This window comes from Paramisgurnus dabryanus, chromosome 20 (assembly GCF_030506205.2).
Source record: "Paramisgurnus dabryanus chromosome 20, PD_genome_1.1, whole genome shotgun sequence".
Classification (NCBI taxonomy): domain Eukaryota; kingdom Metazoa; phylum Chordata; class Actinopteri; order Cypriniformes; family Cobitidae; genus Paramisgurnus; species Paramisgurnus dabryanus.
The window spans coordinates 27,689,303-27,708,921 of record NC_133356.1 but is presented as its reverse complement, the minus strand read 5'-3'; the positions used below and the strand labels follow the sequence as shown (position 1 = coordinate 27,708,921).

Genomic DNA, 19,619 nt, shown 5'->3' with positions numbered 1-19,619 from the left:
ATAATTATATACCAAATGAGGCAAGGGTGTATACAGGGTTTCCCACAGAAAATGTGTTAGTTAAGGTGGTAGGGTTGGGTGAGTGGGCGGGGCTGGGGCATGACAATCAAATACTTTTATTTCACTCTAAAAACAAACGGTGCTATATAGCACCAAAAATGGTTCTTTGCTCGTAATCATAGAAGAACAGTTTTTAGTGCCATATAGCACCAGTGAAGCACCTCTGTAGAACCATATGGGGGCCATTTAGCACCACTATAGCACCACATATGGTTCTACATAGCACTATGTGGTTCTACACAGGTGCTTCACCGGTGCTATATGGCACTAAAACTGTTCTTCTATGATTACGCGCAAAGAACCACTTTTGGTGCTTTTTAGCATCGTTTGTTTACTAGATTATTAATTAATTAAATGTTTTTACCTCTTAACACGAATAGCTGCGTGATGAAGTGAAACTAAAGGGTTAATAAACTCAAACTAAAGCAGATGTTGTAGAACGTCTGGCGAACGATGATAGATAGCGCAAAAATTGTAAAAACTGATTATTTCCCACTATTAATTACATTATCTTAAAGGAGTGTAACTACTGTACTGTAGCATGAAAATAATGCACATGAATAAAAGTGAGCAAGAGCGCTCAACAATTATATCTAATCAACAGGCACATGAAACCTAGCTAGCAGGTTGTTCAAACAACAAAATCACCAGCTAACTTCCTTTAAATTTGCAAGAACTATAGACTAATACAATAACAGGCTTAAATAACCCAAAACATAAGTCCACCTACAGTTCTCATGGACACGTGTTTTATCAACTGGCTATCCTCCAGTCATGACGGACCACGTCTTTATCTCATTTCGGCCATGTGACGCGCGTGCATGCTCGCAGTGTGAAGCGTGTCCGCGCTATACTGTGAGATTTTTATCAACTGGCTAGTTATTCTTCAGACAGTGATGGTCCGGACCACATCTTTCTCATTTCGGTGTGAAGCGCCCCCGCGCTGTTCTCCGAGATGCACTTGACAGACTTTTGTGCAGCAATTTTTTTTAATTTTTTTTTGGATGACATAGTTAAGGCGGTAGGATTTCCCAGCTTAGGCGGGCCGCCCGAACTGGAAAGTGCTGCGGGAAACCCTGCTGTTTAGTTACATTCAAGCTGTTTTAAAGCATGAAGAAATTACTGTGACAGGTAAATCTTTATATATGCTATTATAATGCTGAAAGATGCATAATTACTGGATAAAATTATCAACCACAGTGGGACTTTAACATTACAACCTTATTGTAAAGTGCTACCATTTCTGTTGTAGAGCTCTTATACTTTTCCATTTTTTTTCATGCTAAGATTGTTTCCTTTGATATGTATTTCTTTACTGTCAAGTACCTCTTTGTGATTATAAATGGCTCAGTGATGCAGGCCCTCAGGTGTCACAGACACAGGCTTAATCTCATTCCTTAATTATCACTGTTAATGATCTGCCTTTCCACCCAATCTGTGTCGCTGTGATTGGCCATGACAGACAGACAGTCACACTTTTGTGTCCAAAGCCATCAACACCATTCGGTCCGCCTGTCAGTTTGGGAGGTGATGTCACTAGATGCGAATCATTGATGTTTATGATGTGATTTGAGGAACTAGCCAGAAACGGATATCTTAGATCTTAGTGTATGAGATCATTATATCATTATAAAGTTTGACACTTTTTAATACTAGGTCAAAACCCAACTCATCCTCCGTCTGCTTATACCACTTTTCACAGTTTGCACAAAGTAGCTTTACAGAAAATGCACTTTGGCACAAAAACAGCAGGAATAAATTCTATAGAAATACTAAACAGACATTAAAATCTAACCATCCATCTTCAATCTAGGTAATACAAGAGGAAAGGATATTTGTTCTTGCTCACCTGATGAATGGTGCTCAGCAAAATCAATTTGTCCAGATACCTTTGGTCTTGTCCTCCAGCCCTCTCTGCCTTACCTAACCACCCCACTCTTTCCTCCATTTGGATGGATGGATAGCACCAAAAAATTGTTCTGTATCACCACCCCTATTGATTTGTGGCACAAACAAGCTGTCTATTTTTGACCATCATATCTTTGAAAGTAAAGAGGTGGAGAGTGAGAAAGCCTTACAGTAATATTTGTTCTCTTAATTGCTCAAATGGAGTTGTGGAATGGAAGAATCTATCTTCTTTATTGTTATGGTAGAGGAAATTAAAGGTACTGGAGTTGGCTATATTTTATGGTGCTTTTGTCAGTGTTGAAGCTTTGCTTTATTGCTAATCAATGGCAAACTGAGCCTACAGAGCCCAAAGAAAGTGGCCAGCAATGTCAGCCGATATTCCACATGTGTCTTTACAGTAAACACCTTCTTATTTTCATGAACATGCGTAATAGGTATGTGAAAAATTGCTTAACACATTACAACCAGCTGAAACATTTTAAGATCAGAGTCAACACACTTAAAAGTTAGTTCACTCAAAATGAAGGTTTTGCATTTAGTTGCCCCTCATGTAGCAAAGTCTTTGAGTTCGGAGAGCTTCTATTGAGATGACTGTGAATGCTAATGTCCATAAACCTCTTTGAGATGAATTAGTTCATCTCTCGCATTGAACAGTCAGGTAGACTATAAGTCGACCCTCATCGTTCCCTTCATAAATGCTTTTCCGATACCTCCAACCTTCTCGTCGTCTTCTTTTACCTCCTCATCTCTGTCTGGCTCCAGCACTAAACAGTCCCCAGACTCAATTTCTCTCATGAGCTGCAGTATAGAATTAAGCCAATCTGTCTTCATATTACTGCCTGTGTGCGGCCTAGATTGATCTGGCCGCCCGCCACTCCGGGCGAACACAAATCATTGCTGGTCATGAAACCTCGGTCGCCCCTCTTTTGATTGACAGTGTTCTGCGTCATCTATCTTGAACCCTTTTCTTCTCTCTGCTTTCTCGAAATTACAGTCTCGCCATGTTATCTGTAAATAACACACACTTCATTATAAGATGGCTGGCAGGTAAATTTTCTTTTTCCCGAGCTGCTAAATAGAGCAGTATTCTTAAGATTCAGAAAAGACTACATCTATAGATAATCAGAAACGCTGTGAAGAAAAGATGGAGTATGAATATAATTTTTTATATTTCATGCATTTTGCAGTTGTCTGCTAGGACCAAGTCACATTTTGCAATAAAATCCAAATGAATGGGAAGATTGATCATGTTCAGTAAATAAGTCTTTGATCAGGCCATTTAAATAACTGATGTGAAACATTTCAGTATTCAGTGAGAACAGCAGGAACACTGCAGGATTAAATAAGACTTCACATGATCTGCATATTTTTGCATTTTCCTGTTCGCTCTGCTCTTGGTAACATCTTAATATAAATTTGTTAGATGGTTCAAACCACATTTCCACTGTCATGGTCCCATGAAACCAGAACATGGGCTGTTTGGATAGCGAAAGTAATGTGAACTGTGCAGGGCTCTAATCTTAACATTTGAGAGGGGTGGCACTTGTGCCACTGGGACTTAATTTGGTAGCACCAGTCACGAATTGGGGCAAGAAAGAAACAAAAGCTGAAACTACATCTAAATGTGTTTAATGCATCAAAATGCATATTACCAATTAATACAGATAATTTCTTTTTTATGGAAAAGCCTTAGGATCTTTACCATACAGTACTTCTAATTAATACATCTTTTATAAAAAGTTAAACTTACCGTATGCTTCGAAATCTTTATTTTTTACGTCTTTTAACTAACTTTACTGATTAAAGGCAGTGTAACACATTTTGAAAAATGCTAACGGTAGCCGCCTAGCAATGAAATCCCGATCCCACCCTCAAGTCAAATCGCCATCTAAAGTCACGCCTCTTTCCAAACACATGAACATGCACAGATCAGACGGTCACATCTCATGTCTCATTCAGCAGTGAGAAAACTTTGCAGTATAAAGTCGAATAACACTTCCAAAATAACCAAATTGGTTTACATCAGAATTAGTTTAGCACACGTTCGGTTGTGTAGACGTAGTAACTATATCGTTACGCTAATCCGTAAACGAACACAAATTTCATAAGCAACACAATGTTTCATCAAAGTAGAATATCTGAATCCATCTCAGTACAAACATATCGCGTACCTACCTTACCAAAATAAACAGTGCAACGACCCTTTCAGACCCTTTGCCTCCTGTAGCTGTTTCATCTCGTGGTAAAGCAGTAAAGTTACAGATGTTAATTTGGGTTTTTGCTCTTGCTGATCCAGTCAGTTTTTGCTGTTGTTGTTATAAAAGATGTCTTTCATCGTGTGCCTCCTGTGTTGGTTGTCAATTCAGCAGAAAAGTTTGCTGTTCTCACTGTTTACAGACAGGAGGTGAGCACACGTGAACGCGCCGATGACGTATGGTGTCTGCGTGGACTCGCTGTGCGGTGGGCATTCAAATTACGCTTACGTATGAGGGACAAAAATGGAAACGTCCGTTCGGACCGAAATCTATGATTTGTTGAACATTTTTTGGTCCTACGCCTTTCACAGATGACATAAATTTCTACAAATACATTTAAACAACTTAACACAGTGATTGCTGTCAGGATGTGAGGAGACTTTTAACCAGCATAACAAAAAATGTTTCAGGATCAAATCTGTTACCCTACCTTTAAGTAAATATTTTATTCTCAATGTGTCAACTATAATAGCATTATATTATATAGACTAATGTCTTTGTTTTAAATGCACTTTACATTTAGCACTGTTGGACCTCAATGCCACATTACAGTCATGCAAAAATAATGCGTCACTTCTTCACAGATAGACGCTTCTGAGTATCCATCAATCATAAAAGGTATATCAGGGTCGAATCAGGATAATGCATGTTTTTGCTTTACATTGGCAGTGTGTGAAACCCAAGACAGCTGACTTGTTGCCTTGCTGCCTCATGAGGCAATGACTTCTGTGGCATGAAGGCAGCTCTGGGAAATGCATTCGGACAGCCTTCAGAGGCAGCGTAATGGAATTCAGTTTGAAATATAAACAGAGAACACCTTTGTAATAACTAATCTAGGGGTGGGCTGCGATTCTCATGCGTGTCTTATCATTAAAGCCGATTTCGTGAATAGTAATGAATCGCCATCACCTGCTTTCAAATGAAGTGGCATTCACTAGCCGTATTTCACACAGAAGATCATTCATCAAGATCATTCATAATTGTGGACAAATTGTCTTCAATCGTTGCCGAGCTTCTCTGTGAAATACGGCTCTGTGTAGTAAATGCCGCTCCATCTGAAAGCAGGTGATGGCGATTTACTACTAATCACCGAACCAGCTTTACTGATTAGATACGCATGACAATCACAGGCGATTCATTGCCCTCCCCTAAACAAGTCCTATATTTGAAAACTGCAATTTCAGTAAAAACTTATTTCTTTCTAGAAATACAATCAAAAGGTGTAAAAATATAGCTTTATTTGCACTAAATTTGTGCTCCAGATGCTTTCTTGGCCACGGTTTTATTTTTTAAACTTGACCAGGCTCGACCAATCACATTTCCCGCGTACACACGCGCATAGAATTGTGGGACAACAGAATGAAGGTATGTCAGGAGTCAGAAAGTACAGTAAACATCGGATTCAGACGTACCTTGATGCCTTCATGGCTTGAAATGCTGCCTCCGAAGGCAGCATTTTAGAGATTCCGGACGTAGCCATTGTGTCCACCACGAACCCAATAAATTGAGCTCACGTGTTGTCATTTTAGTACGCGGGTGTTTAGTTTTTCTTTTGAAGTATTTCGGAATTGTGAACGGCATCTAGCTTCCTCGTTTATCTCATCCTGCAGCATCTTACAGCATTGAGAGGGGCTGTTTCTCGTGTCATATGAAACTTATATGCTTTGTACTCTTCATGTGGAGCTTTGTAGTTTCGTTTCAAGTTTGAACAGTGTATGTGTTACTGCCCTGACCTAGCAAATTCTCCCAACTATACTGCACGGCGATGGCCTCACTTGTGCTTTACCGCTGGTGGGAGCGCCTGACTGTTCAGATAAAAGGTGGGAATTGAACGTGGGATGGGATGCATCAGGGGAGACACTGGATGAGCTATACTGTAGATGTAATCGCTTGTGTATTAGAACATTTCTGAGTTTTAGAAATAAAAAATATATACCAATCAGTTTTGCAAGTGGCACCAGTGCGACCGCTTAAAAAAATTAGTACCACCTGGAAAAAATATGGTCACAAAAAGTCTACAGCCCTGCTTTGACACTGTGGTATATCACGTTTCATTGTTGTGGTTGGCTTTTTGTGGCTTCAACGGTAGATGATGACTATAGAAACACCAAGGTTATGGGATGCAGGACCAGGCAGAATCCATGAGTTGTTTTTTGTTTCAGTTTGTTTAGTTTCATTTCCGTTTTGGTTTGCTTTGCTTAAATTTTTCTTTTGGGAATTGCACAGCCAGCCGGTTCTCATCACAGAATAAACCCTATCAGGGTAATGTGTTGTACACCCTAAAGGGGTTACCGGCTTGGTTGTACATTATCCCACCAATTACATGGCTAATTGCCACATGAGTAAATAATTGGGTAGAAAATACTGATTTAAAATATTTTATTAGCTCATTTGTAACAAATGCAAACCTTCCTCAAAAAAAAAAAAAAATTTCCTAGCAACAAGGGCATTTTCAAGCCGAGACATTACATGAGGAAAATAGAAGGAATTTGGTTTAATCATTTGTAAATAAAATTTCATACTTGCTATATTTCTATTGAATTGATTTGCATAAACTGGATCTGTCAAGATGACTCGAAGTGCCCGAATGAGGCTTTGATAGTAGTTTTAGCTGTTGTTTTAGGGGATAACACACCTTAGAAAGTTACATCTGACCAATCAGAATCAAGCATTTCAGAGAACCATGTATTAAACATGAATTGCAAAGTAACATTAAAAACTTCATAACTTTTTCTAAGTTTAGCAAACTTCATACTATTCAAAACTTTCTTGAGAACCACATTCAATCGGTGGTTCTCAAAATATCTGTAGCAGTACATTTGAAGATTCAGGTTGGATTGGTTCTAGATTTTGGCCTCTCTGTAATCCGGCCCACTGGCGCGGTGATGATTGCATTCTGTCAGTCTGGCTGTCTGACGAAAAACACTGACAGTCCAAGCACGTCGAGAGATGAGCTCAGAAAACTGACTCCTGCTGTGATGAAACATGACAAAGGGGGAATTTACTCATTTGTTATCCTCCTGGAAGGCAGACAAAACAAAGAGAGAGATTATGGAAATCAGCACGACGGCACACGTCACCCCCGACCTGCCCTGACTGTGGCTCCGCACTTAGCTCGGGCTTATCTTCGTCTCAGCTGTCAGTATGGTCATTGCTGTTCCTAACATAATCAGTGGAAAAGTCAGAATGAAAATAGACCGGTAGCCCAGACATTAAAGCTTGCACGGTAGTACTGCAAGAAGAAATCTAGCAGTAATGATGTGTTTAATATAAAGGAAGGATTGGATTTTATCACGGGTTGAACATGATGTACATTCTGTCATTGTCCCGTTTCCATAAAGGAACACTTCACAGTAAGGTACTATACAGTATGTGGGTGATTCTCACGAAAACTTGGTTTTAAAAATGTCAAGCATGAAAATGTAAAAATTGCTTAAATTTACTTTTTTTCCCACCAGACATTGAAAAACAAAGTCTGGAGTAAATGGGAACATTAATTTAAACACTTTTACTTATCATTTAACACTTTTTGTAACATAATTAAAAAAATTAGTCCTAAAAAATCTCATTACCGCAACAGTCAGAAAACATCAACACTGACATATTTTCAAAATGACATGACAAACCTGAAAGAACATAATTTGGAGATTCTGCACATGCATTTAAAATCAAAGTATTATGCTTCTATTAATTAAATTAACATTTAATAAGCATCTGTTGCGGTAATGATAATCAAAATGTCGTGTAAGCATTCTGACAAGACAATATTTCAAATTAACTGTAAAAAAATGATCTTACCTGGTAGCCATCTTGAAGTAACTGGTCCATGTGCTTGGTCACTCAAAATCAAACTTTATTAAAATTCTGTGCTTAAACTGTTCTCAAAAAGTGTTGCAGAGGATGAGAACATCAGGCATGGACACATCATTTTCCTAATCTTTCTTCATTATTATTATACATGAATATTCAGTAAATATTTTTTCTGTCATCTAAAGTAGTCTAGCAAAACATCCATTTATTTTTTTTCTAAATATTTTTGTGTTAATTTGATTAAATTACAACATAACGCATGTTCAAACACAGCTGGACACATTGCGGTAATGAGAATTTCAGCAGAAAATGAGATAAAATTGACAAATTATAAATTGTTATGTTGAAATCACACATTGTGCAAGGTAGAACACAGTATTGTGTTAATTCTGATGCTTTTTAATATTACTATATTACACATTTTATAGCTAAAATCATTAGTGCCGTGGTGTTTCAATGGTTTCGTGAGAATCACCCATGTGTGTCAAGCCCAAAAAGGACAAAAAATTCACCAAAATGTGAAGAAAGTTTAGCTTTGCATGGCAAACTGAAATATGGAAAATTATCTAAATAAGATTTCTGTATTCTGTATACTGTGAGGCTAAGTAAAAAATGACCACATTTTCATTATTCGGTAAACTGTTCCTTTATTTGTGTACTAAATCAGGCACAAAGCAAAGTAAAGATTGTTTCCTCTTCTAGGGCATCTAAGTGCACGCTTTTCCCTTGTCCTCTTCTCTAATATAAATTCTTGTATTTTTGGCCTGCTGCCGGTTCAATGTCATTTGTCTCCAAATGTGGTTGACAAAATGCCTTTATTAGAGAATGTCATGCTTTAACAACGAGCAATCACTCAACCTGCACTTAAAGAGCCAAACAAGAAGCTTAGCTTTCTGCCGTTTAGTGGCAATCAGTGCAAGTCTCGCCTCTTCTGTGTTCAAGTCAACAATATCACCAGATGCAATTTTCCTGGAAGAGTTATGGCTGGGTGATATTGAGTCTACATGGCCAAATCTTTCTCTTCCTGTCCTTTTCAGAGTGTTTGTTTGTTTTCGAAAGGAGAAAGAGAGATGAATTGTGCACCCAGCAGACAAATACAACCGTGGGTCCTGTTGTAGAGTTCTTAATATGTTTACGGTCACATACAGCTATTGATGTTTATTAGCAATAGTTACATTCTATTATCAAAGTGACTACCTTAAATTAAAAAATTCACAACCAAGTTTAGAATTTTTTGTCAGTTAAGTGAGCTTGACCACAGTAGTTGTCTGTAGCATCATACAATGTGATAGACTTGTTTATTAAAAGAAGTGATGTCAACGACGTGCGTTCAGAAAGCAGGTAGAGCAGCAACACTCTTAAAAATGCTGAGTTAAATTAATGCAGACATTGTTTATATTTGACCCAACAATGACCCAAGATTTTGGGTTGATACAATAGGTTAAATTACAACCTAACAGGTTGGGTTTATCCCTGTTTGACCCAACTCTGGGTTGTACAGCAATACTCTTGAGTTTGCCATGAAATTGCTTTTGGTGCTCATATGGCATTAAAAATAAAATATGTTCTAGCCATATCAGAGTTTTACAAGTTTACGACTTTTACGTCAAAATTTTCACTTTCTTGTTGTACAATGTCTGCGGTGTGTGTGGATTGAGGAGACTTGACACTAGAGAAAATGTCCTAACAATAAACTTTCATTAAAGTAACATGAAGAACAGGCAGACTCGCTTGGACACACACATACCCTATTGGAGACCGAAGAAAACTGGGAAAACAGGCAAACTTAAAGGATTACTCCACTTTCATAAAAAATCTGGATCATTTACTCATCCCATATCATCCGAGATGTTTATGTCTTTCTTTGTTCAGTTGAGAAGAAATTAAGTTTTTTGAGGAAAAACATTTCAGGATTTTTCTCCATATAGTGGACTTTAGTGGACATCAACAGTTTCAATGCAGTTTAAAATTACAGTTTCAGTGCTTCTTCAAAGGACTCTAAACGATCCTAACCGAGACATAAGGGTCTTATCTAGCAAAACTCAGAGAAATTGGAGAGTTCCTTCTCTGGCCTCCATCATATGGAAAAACAAACAATGGCAGCAACATCAGGAGAAAAATATAGTTAAGTGTCATACACTCGAAAAAATGCTGTTCTTTTCAACCCAGCCTTTGGTCAAAAAAGTGTGAACCCCACCCGCTGGGTTTTAATTTGACATACGCAGGGTTGCTTCAACCCAAAAACTGGGTTTGTCCCTTTTTAACCCAATGTCTGGTTGAAAATAACCCACCATTTTTTTGTGTGTAATAGTAGTGTCAACCTCATAATATTTTGGTTTACTAATTACATTTTTTATTATTATTGTGTATTTGGCTTTTGTCCATTTATACTACAAGTCTTAAAGGTAGGGTAACAGATTTGATCCTGAAACACTTTTTGTTATGCTGGTTAAAAGTCTCCTCACATCCTGATAGCAATCCCTGTGTTAAGTTGTTTAAATGTATTTGTAGAAATTTATGTCATCTGTGAAAGGCGTAGGACCAAAACAATTTTCAACAAATCATAGATTTCGGTCCGAACGGACGTTTCCATTTTTGTCCCTCATACGTAAGCGTAATTTGAATTCCCACCGCGTAGCGAGTCCACGCAGACACCATACGTCATTGGCGCGTTCACGTGCGCTCACCTCCTTAAGGCAAAATTAATGTGTACATAAATGAAAAAAACATTCAAAACAAATTCTTTAAGTTGTTGCAATATTTCAGAACACAACATCAGTTGTGGTACGACCTTGTGGTGTATTATTTTGCTATCATTCATTATTTACATCATTTATTTGTTTTTGTCACTATCGCTATTGTAAAGGGTGATGTTTATTGTATCACGAGAATAGAAAAGACATAAAATAATACACCTTCATATAGACAATACTCAATCCAGTCTCGTAAAATAAAGTGTAACACCTGTTACAGCCCTCAATCTCAAACATTAAGACTGTGTGAATGCAGCCAATGTGGATTTTTAACCATTTGATTTGTGCTGATCTTCTCATACATTGATGTTCTATTTCAGTGTTTCCCATACATAGGCTCTACTTGGGCGCTGCGCCCAGGTAAATTGCGACCCGCCCAGGTAAAAAAAATCACTTTACGAATTTCCGTATTTTCTGAACTCGACTAGATGACCCGTGTTTTGGAGAGAGAGAGAGAGAGAGAGAGAGAGAGAGAGAGAGAGAGAGAGAGAGAGCGCGAAAGAGAGAGCGCGAGAGAGAGGTGGGGGTCGGGTGACCGTGAAGATGATGCACGCGTCATAAACTCATCATCCAGCGCTGCAAACTGGATCAACTGCAGCAGCACATACGGAGCAGCCAGGGAACTACACTGCGACCAAAATGGTCGCATATGCTTATGTGCATATGTGTTTATAGCATCCAAGTTGGCTTCATTTTGCGTGCAAGCACGTTGTGTCTCTCCGGTTGAGCGTCCGTTCACGTGCTCTCTGTTTCTCAATGAATTGGGCGCGACGCGAAGCAACCTCAGTGTCACATTGTATCCTTTCATGTTTCTGAACTTGAGCAGAGTTTTACCATTAGAGGTCTTTCTTCACTGAGGACGCGGCACCCGTACGGTTCCGGGTTTATATTTTAAATGGTCAGATGGGTCCGGGTCGGTCCTAGTTCATTACTTCGGGTCCCAAGTCTGATTAATATTGTGTGTAAAACCCGAGTCCATCGGAGAACGGCCGTGAGCGCTACCGCACTAAAGCTCGAGTGCTGTTTTAGCCTGCCTCCGGTTTCTATGGCGATAGCAACTGGCTCTTGTCACGACCACGCGCCGCTTCATTTTCTTTATCCCATTTTTTTATAATCTTACTATTAATAGACAATATCTTTACTAAACTCTAAACAGTTTGCACAGAGATTGTAGCAAAAAGCAGGGCTAATACTGAATGAGCAAAGCTCTAGCTGACTCAGGATATAAAAAACGCAAAGCTGTAATGTAAAGTCTGTCATCGGGACAGCAAGTAGACTTGTAAATCTGAAATAATGAGTGGATTAAGCTTTTTTTAATCGGAAAAAGAGTAATAGAAAGCAGAAGCAGTAAAAGTGCCTATCTTATAGAAGTTATTAACATTATAACTAGGGCCGGGACTTTAACGCGTTAATTAAGATTAATTAATTACACAAAAATAACGCGTTAACATTTTTTAACGCATTTTAATCGCACTTATTTTTGCACCGCGGAACATTTCTCATGAGTTTCGGCGGACCGATTATACTGGAGCACCAACTAGCGTTCATGACTTCACAACAAACCACAGTGAACATGAACCAAGAGGCTGATGAGATCGCTTTGGTTGGCCCCGTGGATGGGAATTTTTTTTATAAAAAACGAACGGATGTAAGCGTCGATAAAAGCATGGTTGTGTGTAAGCTATGCAACAAGGAATTCACATATCACCGCAGCACATCGAGCATCTCAATGCAAAACATACAGCAGCTAGCGTGGACATTAGCCCGACTCCGGGCACAACGACTTATTCGGACGGGATTAGTTTTACATAGGGATGTGGGGTAAAGCAAGTTTTTATCAGAGCTTCTCGGTGATTTTAGTCCAGTCCGAATGCTCCATGTCAGTAATCATTACGGGCAATGTCAGTAAAGATTACGGCGTCTTTTACCTTCTGTAAAAAGGTCCGGAGAAATTACCTCAGGTAATACAAATCCAGTGCGAATAGACCAGCTGTAAATATACACGTAAATCGCGTCATTTCCTTTTAATTTGCGGGTTTCTTTTAAATATAAAAGCGCTTAAAGAAGCGTTTACTTGCGTTCTAGACGGAGAAACAAGTCAGTTACAAGTCAGTTTCTGAATAAAACACGACACAAACTTTAAAAAAAAAGTCAAATTTACTTCTCAGAGGCATGGAACTGTTTATGAAACTGACGTTCTCCCCAAACTGAAATTAAACACAGTGTTTCGCGTTTTCCTTGTCTGTGTCATGTTGTTTGCACATCTGATATCTGGAAGCAAGGTAACGTGCACGTGAAGACGAGAGGTGACGCGCTGCGCCAACGAGTTACCCCTCCCACTTCTGAATGTTTTACAGAGATTTCTAATCCCGTCCGAATTGACCATTAATATTACCGACGTCCTGTGGTAAAATTACATTACGCCATCTACCCCTGTAAAACCAATCCTGTCCGAATAGGGCTCAATAAACAATATTTTGTTGCTTAAGCTTATGTATTCAGTCATTATTATTCATGGTACACTCTAAGAACGAATGTGTTAAAAACAACACATTAGTGTTGATTCTGGGACAACACACTAACTGCGTCGTCCTGGAATCCACCCATCTCTGTGTTATTATTGAAACAACACATTTTGTGTTACTTTTAACACAACATGTGTTATACTTGAACACAAAATCAAGACAAAATGACTCATAATGTGTTAAAATTACACATAATGTGTTAAAAGCTTACAGCACAATGATGTGTATAAAATTAACACATCCTTTCTAAGAGTGTATACTAAAATCCATGTAAAAAATTACTTCTTAATGTTCTCAGGTCAAATATTTATATGCGATTAAAATGCGATTAATTTAGATTAATTAATTACAAAGCCTCTAATTAATTAGATTAATTTTTTTAATCGAGTCCCGGCCCTAATTATAACATCAGTCACAATTATAATCTATAGACCTGCACTGTCTATATAGGCTATAGTATACATAGTATTGTATATAATTGAGTTTGATAAAAGGGGTCATCAAATTGCTTCATATATCAGTGCAAAAACATAAAGTGTTTTCGTGGTGCTTTGACAAACAGTGTCAGCTTTGTTTATGGCAAAAAAAGTTTGGGGTGGTTAGATTAATGAACTATAATGTGAAATTAATATGAATGTTTTATAAATCAAAGTATTGTGTTGTGTCACACATTATTAGTTCTTTGTTACATGTATAGTAGACCATTTTTTGTCGGTGGATAATAATGATTGCCCTTTTCACCAGCTACCACCACAAGTAAATTTCAGATCTGTGGGAAACACTGTATATGTTATATTTCTTTTAAAGGGGCCCTTCCACATAAAACCGTTTTACTTGTATTTTTTGATATGTGTTAGGTCCATATGTGTTTGTGTTGTGTCGTGAATGTGAAAATTAACTTCCACCTCCTCTGTCAGCTCTAGCCACTGAAAAGAAATAAGCGGAGAAATCAGGTCAGTTTGAAAAGCTGATCAGTGTGACGTGGAATTGATCGAGGTCATTACTATTCATGAGCTCTCCAACTTGAGACCGCGCCCACATAATACGTGAAGTTCAGTGAGTTTTCATAACAAATTACAGCAAGGATGGCTGAACGTATTCGGGCCATTGTTTTTCGTCGAGAGACATCATTTCTATTAAACGAGGGAATCATAACAGTTGCTACATGTTTGGATGCTCAGAAGAACGGTGGATTTGAAGAGAGACTGCGATTAAAAAGCAATGTTCCTCTATAAATATTGGATCCGGGCAGAATGGCGCAGCTTATGTGAGTAAAACACTTTAGTACTATGTGTCACTATCAGTGGCGGCCGGAACTTCTCTTCCGAGGGACGCGATTCACGCGAATTCATGCTGCACACACGTCAAAAGTGTTTATGATAAAAGACACGTGTGTGTATGTGCGTGTTTGTGCGTGCGTGCGCGCGCTGCTACATGCACATCGAAAGGGTTTACGAAAAAAGACGTGTGTGTGTGTTTTTGGTGCGTGCGCGCGCTGCTACACCCGCATCCAAAGGGTTTATGATAAAAGACACGTGTATGTGCGTGCGTGGGTTTACGATAAAAGACATGCGTGTGTGTGTGTTCAAAGGGTTTATGATAAAATGTGTGTGTGTGTGTAAGAAAGACACCGTGTCTTCAAAGTCGTCAATGCAGCCCACCCATCAAAACGGATCATTTCTCTAACCAGCCTCAAAACCAGGGTACAAAATGGCCTATTACTTATTGCTTTTGATGTTTTTGGATGTAAAAACCATGCAAACGTCATGACTAGACCTCAGACAACAGTATAAAACAATAAAAAAAACGACAGAGGAAGGGCACCTTTAATTTAGTATGAATGAATATTTCATCATAAATAGTTATATTTTGGTGTAGTAAATAAACACCTTCACTTTATTCCTACAGTTTACTTTTACCATGATGCACAGTTTTATTGTGGGATTTCTTTCAGATCACTCATTTTTCGATTTCCGAGTTTATCTCTGCGCCTCTGGGGCTCCGAAAAGGTTGGCTCGTTTCAATTAAAATAATAAGCAGACATGATAACAAGAAAATTCCTTCTACACCAAATCACATTCATCTTAATGAAGAGAATTGTGGATTTTTAGGGAAGAGACCGTGTGGGCTGAATGTCAAGATGGATATTTGTTTTGTCCTCATCCCCTGTCCATCAAATTGTGTGTCCAGTTCGCTTTCACGTGAGGTCTGCTGCGACATTTGTTTGACTGCTCAGTTAAATTTATTTCATTCTGACTAGTGTCTTCTTGGCTGTGTCAAAATAGCCCTCTATACACTCATTCACTATTCCCTACATTAATCCACTGATATAGTTCACTCGAAGGATTGAATAAAAACAAGTGAGTGAGTTGGGACACTTGAGTTCGCCAGAAACCACGCAGTGCAGGCGCCATCTTTCGCCAAATGCGACAATTCATTCGGCGCAAATTTTGGTGGAAGAGTATTGGCTAGCTGTGAGTGTACATCGTTGGTTGTACACTCAATATTGCGGTTCATTTGTGAGTTGAATAAGTGCAGTCAATAATGTACTATGATTTTCGGACACTTTCTAGCTATTTCGGATACAGCCTTTGTTTTCTTTACCATATATCCTGTTAAAACAGCATATATTATATATACCATGTAAAAATATTTCAATTCCAGTTTTAACCTGTTTATACTGTATGTGCAGTATTTCAATACCCATTATCCTGTTTATATATGCCTTTTAAACTGTATCCTGTTTAATAGCTAATAGCCTGTATACCCTATCCAGTTTTCACTACCCTGTATCTGGGGTCTTCTCCAGCCGGTCCATTTAAAGAAATTTTGTCTGGACCTTGAAATATAGAAACCTTTTTGTAAATGACCACATAGTATAAAATAAACAGGTTTTGAACAAATATATTAAACCTATTTCCTTGTTTTATTTTTTCTCTTCTCTTAGTATATGTCCGGTTTAATTCCAGTCATGGGTTCCCGGTGGAGTTGGAACAGGGTGCGAGTGTAGCTGACCTGAAAGAGGCAGTGGGGCGTCTACAGGGCGTTGAACCCGGTCACCTGCGGGTGATTTTTGCTGGACGAGAGCTCTGCAGTGAATCAACACTTCAGGTGACCTCCTAGTCCTTTCATTTGTCTTTTTTCTCTCTCTTTTTAAATTCATGTTTTTGGATAATTAGATTTCTCTTCGTAAAATAAGAACATCTTGTCTTAGTGTGAGGGTCAAACCTGGTATTAGACTGAGACATCTTGTTATTAAAAAACTATTTATGTAGCAATCGCCCTTACATTTCTTGTAGTTTCTGAACTCTCTACTGCACAATGTAACCCTGAGGCAACACAATAGTCCCTTTCACACATACAGTACAGTCTTTACTGGTAATTTACTGGTAAATTGCAGTTAACAGGTCAATGTGTGAACAGAACCTTTCAGGTAAATCATTGCTGCCAATTCACCAGTAAGAGAGGTTGTAAGATTACCAGTAATTTACTGGTAACATTATGTGTGAACAAAAAATATAGATTACCGGCATTTATAATGGACAACGTCAGACTGCTCTGACAGCTTCGGGCCAATCATAACGTTTTGATACAGATGACGCGTTTACCCCCGCTCTGTTTATGGACGTTTCCACACACAAGTCACACTTAAAAGTCGGGAACACCTGAAGTTAACATCCATATTTCTTCACCAAAGTTGTTTAAAACAGCTTACCATCTATTTGCCGAATTGCTGATGTCCTTAGCATGGCCTCTGTGAAGCCTAATGTGCAAACAGTACTGTTGTTTAAGACGCAGGTTTCTTTGATGTCGCCTAAAGCAATGTTGTTTGGTCACGAGCAGCTTTGCGACCATCAGCGTTTGTCACAAATGTGAAAAAAACTAAATACGGCCTATGGATATGAAGTCATAAACCCGCCATTGTTTACAAATACAACACTGAACTCGCTGCGCGCCACAGGTAACTTCCCCTTTCTCTAAGTTTACCGGTATTTTGATACTGATGTTTGAATGACATCTTACTGGTAAAAAGACAGAACTTCACTGCGTGTGTTAACAGCACATTTTTGTATTTACTGTTCATTCTGGAAAATTCATGGTAATTTACCAAAATGACTGTGTGAAAGAGGCTATCATCTAATGATCCTGCGCAAGTGTGCGTTCTTGGGGTTCTGAGATGTGTTAAGTTGTGTTCGACTTATATACTGTGATATACTGAGCACATGGTGACAAAAACGATTGGCACGTCGTGCAAATGAGCGGTAAAATCTCGGTTGCGTAATTTGTTTTGTTGCGGGTGCCCTGCACTTACGAGTGTGAAGCCTACCTTTTATAGAAATGAATGAAAAGACGTTATAGGTTTTTCAGGTATCATAGACTTCGTATAGTCCAACAAAAAATCAAATCCAAATGATGTTGTGTGTCAGTAAATTGCATCAGAAACCTTTACTTTTCACATTCTGCTGTCAAATCGCTCTCAGTTATTGACACCAGCCGCAGGTTTTCATTCTTACTTGAATCAATATGCTTTATATTCACTTAAATTATAAAAGGAAATTATAGTGTTTCAATAAGAAATTAATTTACATGCATATTTCCCTCTGCATTGTGCAGTGAATTTACAGGAGCACAGATAAAACTGTCCTTAATTAAAATAGATTTAACCTGGAGTTGTGTTGTTTTTGTGTGTGTGTGTGTGTGTTTTGTTTGTGTTTGTTGTGACTAACAGGTTCTTTGCAAACGTTTAGCTCCAGGGTCTTACAGTATATTTGTGTTTCTCACAGTCAAACCCTGTAATGCTAAAATAAACTCATTCTTAATTTCACCTGTTTTATGTCTTACCACACTTACAAATATTTAACACATACATAAGTGAAGTTTTTTGGGGGTGGGGTTGTGGTAAATCCAATAAAAGAACAAAGTAGTAAGTACAACCCCTACAATATTTACATAATAATCATTTAGAAAACATGTATACTTTACACAACTATTGGTGATATGTCTGACGATCGTCGATTCATGATACTATCTTCTACCTGCCAGGTAGTGGTCCTCCAGAGGACTTTTCACAGTTCATTGAGTAGGTCCTTACGAAATGCAATTTCCCATTCACCATCTAGAAAAAGCAAGAGCTCCTCACTGAGTCCGTCCCGGAGCCAGAACTGGCCAGGATGTTCACCATGGGACTGGAGCCGATTGTCAAACTCCTTGAGGAGTGCAAAGCCAATCCCCACCCATATCCCTGCCCCTGGTCTCATTCCACAGCTACCTGTAATGGGTATGCTGGATGACCTGATCCTGATGTGTCTCTCCCACCCCTTCACTCCTGCTCTTTTCTGGTTCCGCCCTGTTTTAAATCTCCTGTACCCTCGCAGGTTCCACCCAGTCCTGAATCTTTGGTGCCCCTGTTGGTTCTGTCTAATCCCTAAATCTCCTTTGCTGGTTCTAGACTAGCTCCGTCCTGCTTTTTGGCTCGCTCCCTGCCTCCGTATCCACCAGGGGCTCCTCAGCTCCGGCCTCCTGACGCTTCCACTCAGCCTCGTGCCCCTTAGTTACAAACTCGGCTCTCTAGAGTGGATTCCCTGGCTGCTCCTCATTCCTCCGGGCCCATGACTCCTTCTCGCCCTGTCAGTGTTTCGGCTCCACCTTGGCTCTCTGCTACCTCTGCTCCTCTGTGGTCCATCATCCCGGAGGCTCCAACGTGCTCCCTTGCCCTTACTGCTCTACCTTGGTCTGTCGCTGCTCTATTTCCATTTATTTACAAATACAGTTTGCCTTTGCATTATTCCTTATATATACTCCTTTTTGACAATAGAAGTATTTAAACTGTTTTAATTTGCATGTAACTGCACCTCTTACAAAAGCATTGAGACACATTATAATCACAAAGTCACAAAATTTGTATGAAGCATAAAGTTACAAGCTACGTAGGGCCAAGTTGATCACTTCTGAGACTTAACATAGTCAGCAAGTTAGCAGCGTTTTGCAACACAACTTTTGTAATTTTTGTTTTAGATGTTGCCAGTCCCTTCTTGTCTGTGCTATTTCAGTTTCTGTCTTGTCTGTCATTTATTCACTGTCATTTCTTCCCACCGTGTGCGGTTTCGTTTTTTCAGCTCCATGCTGTTCTCAAATTTGTCTTCGCTTTTCTTATTTTTTGCTGTCTCTCTTGTATTCTTGTCTGACCCATTGTCTCTGTTATTGTCTCTCTGTTATTACCACTATTTTTCAAAGTGCTCTCCCCCTTTCTCTCTTTCTCGTCCTCTTTCCGTTGCACTCCTTTCTCCCTCTGAAGGAGCAATACAGAT

General features: G+C 38.9%; 1 protein-coding gene across 2 annotated transcripts in view; it reads left to right on the top strand.

Annotated features, from left to right (window-relative positions):
- Window positions 1-19,619, top strand: part of prkn (parkin RBR E3 ubiquitin protein ligase) — a 139,505-nt gene that overhangs the window by 20,389 nt on the left and 99,497 nt on the right. For both annotated transcript variants that reach the window (XM_065251568.2, XM_065251557.2), the window contains exon 2: window positions 16,259-16,422. In XM_065251568.2, the coding sequence (XP_065107640.1) occupies window positions 16,259-16,422 (164 nt within the window). The remainder of the gene's footprint in view (window positions 1-16,258; window positions 16,423-19,619) is intronic.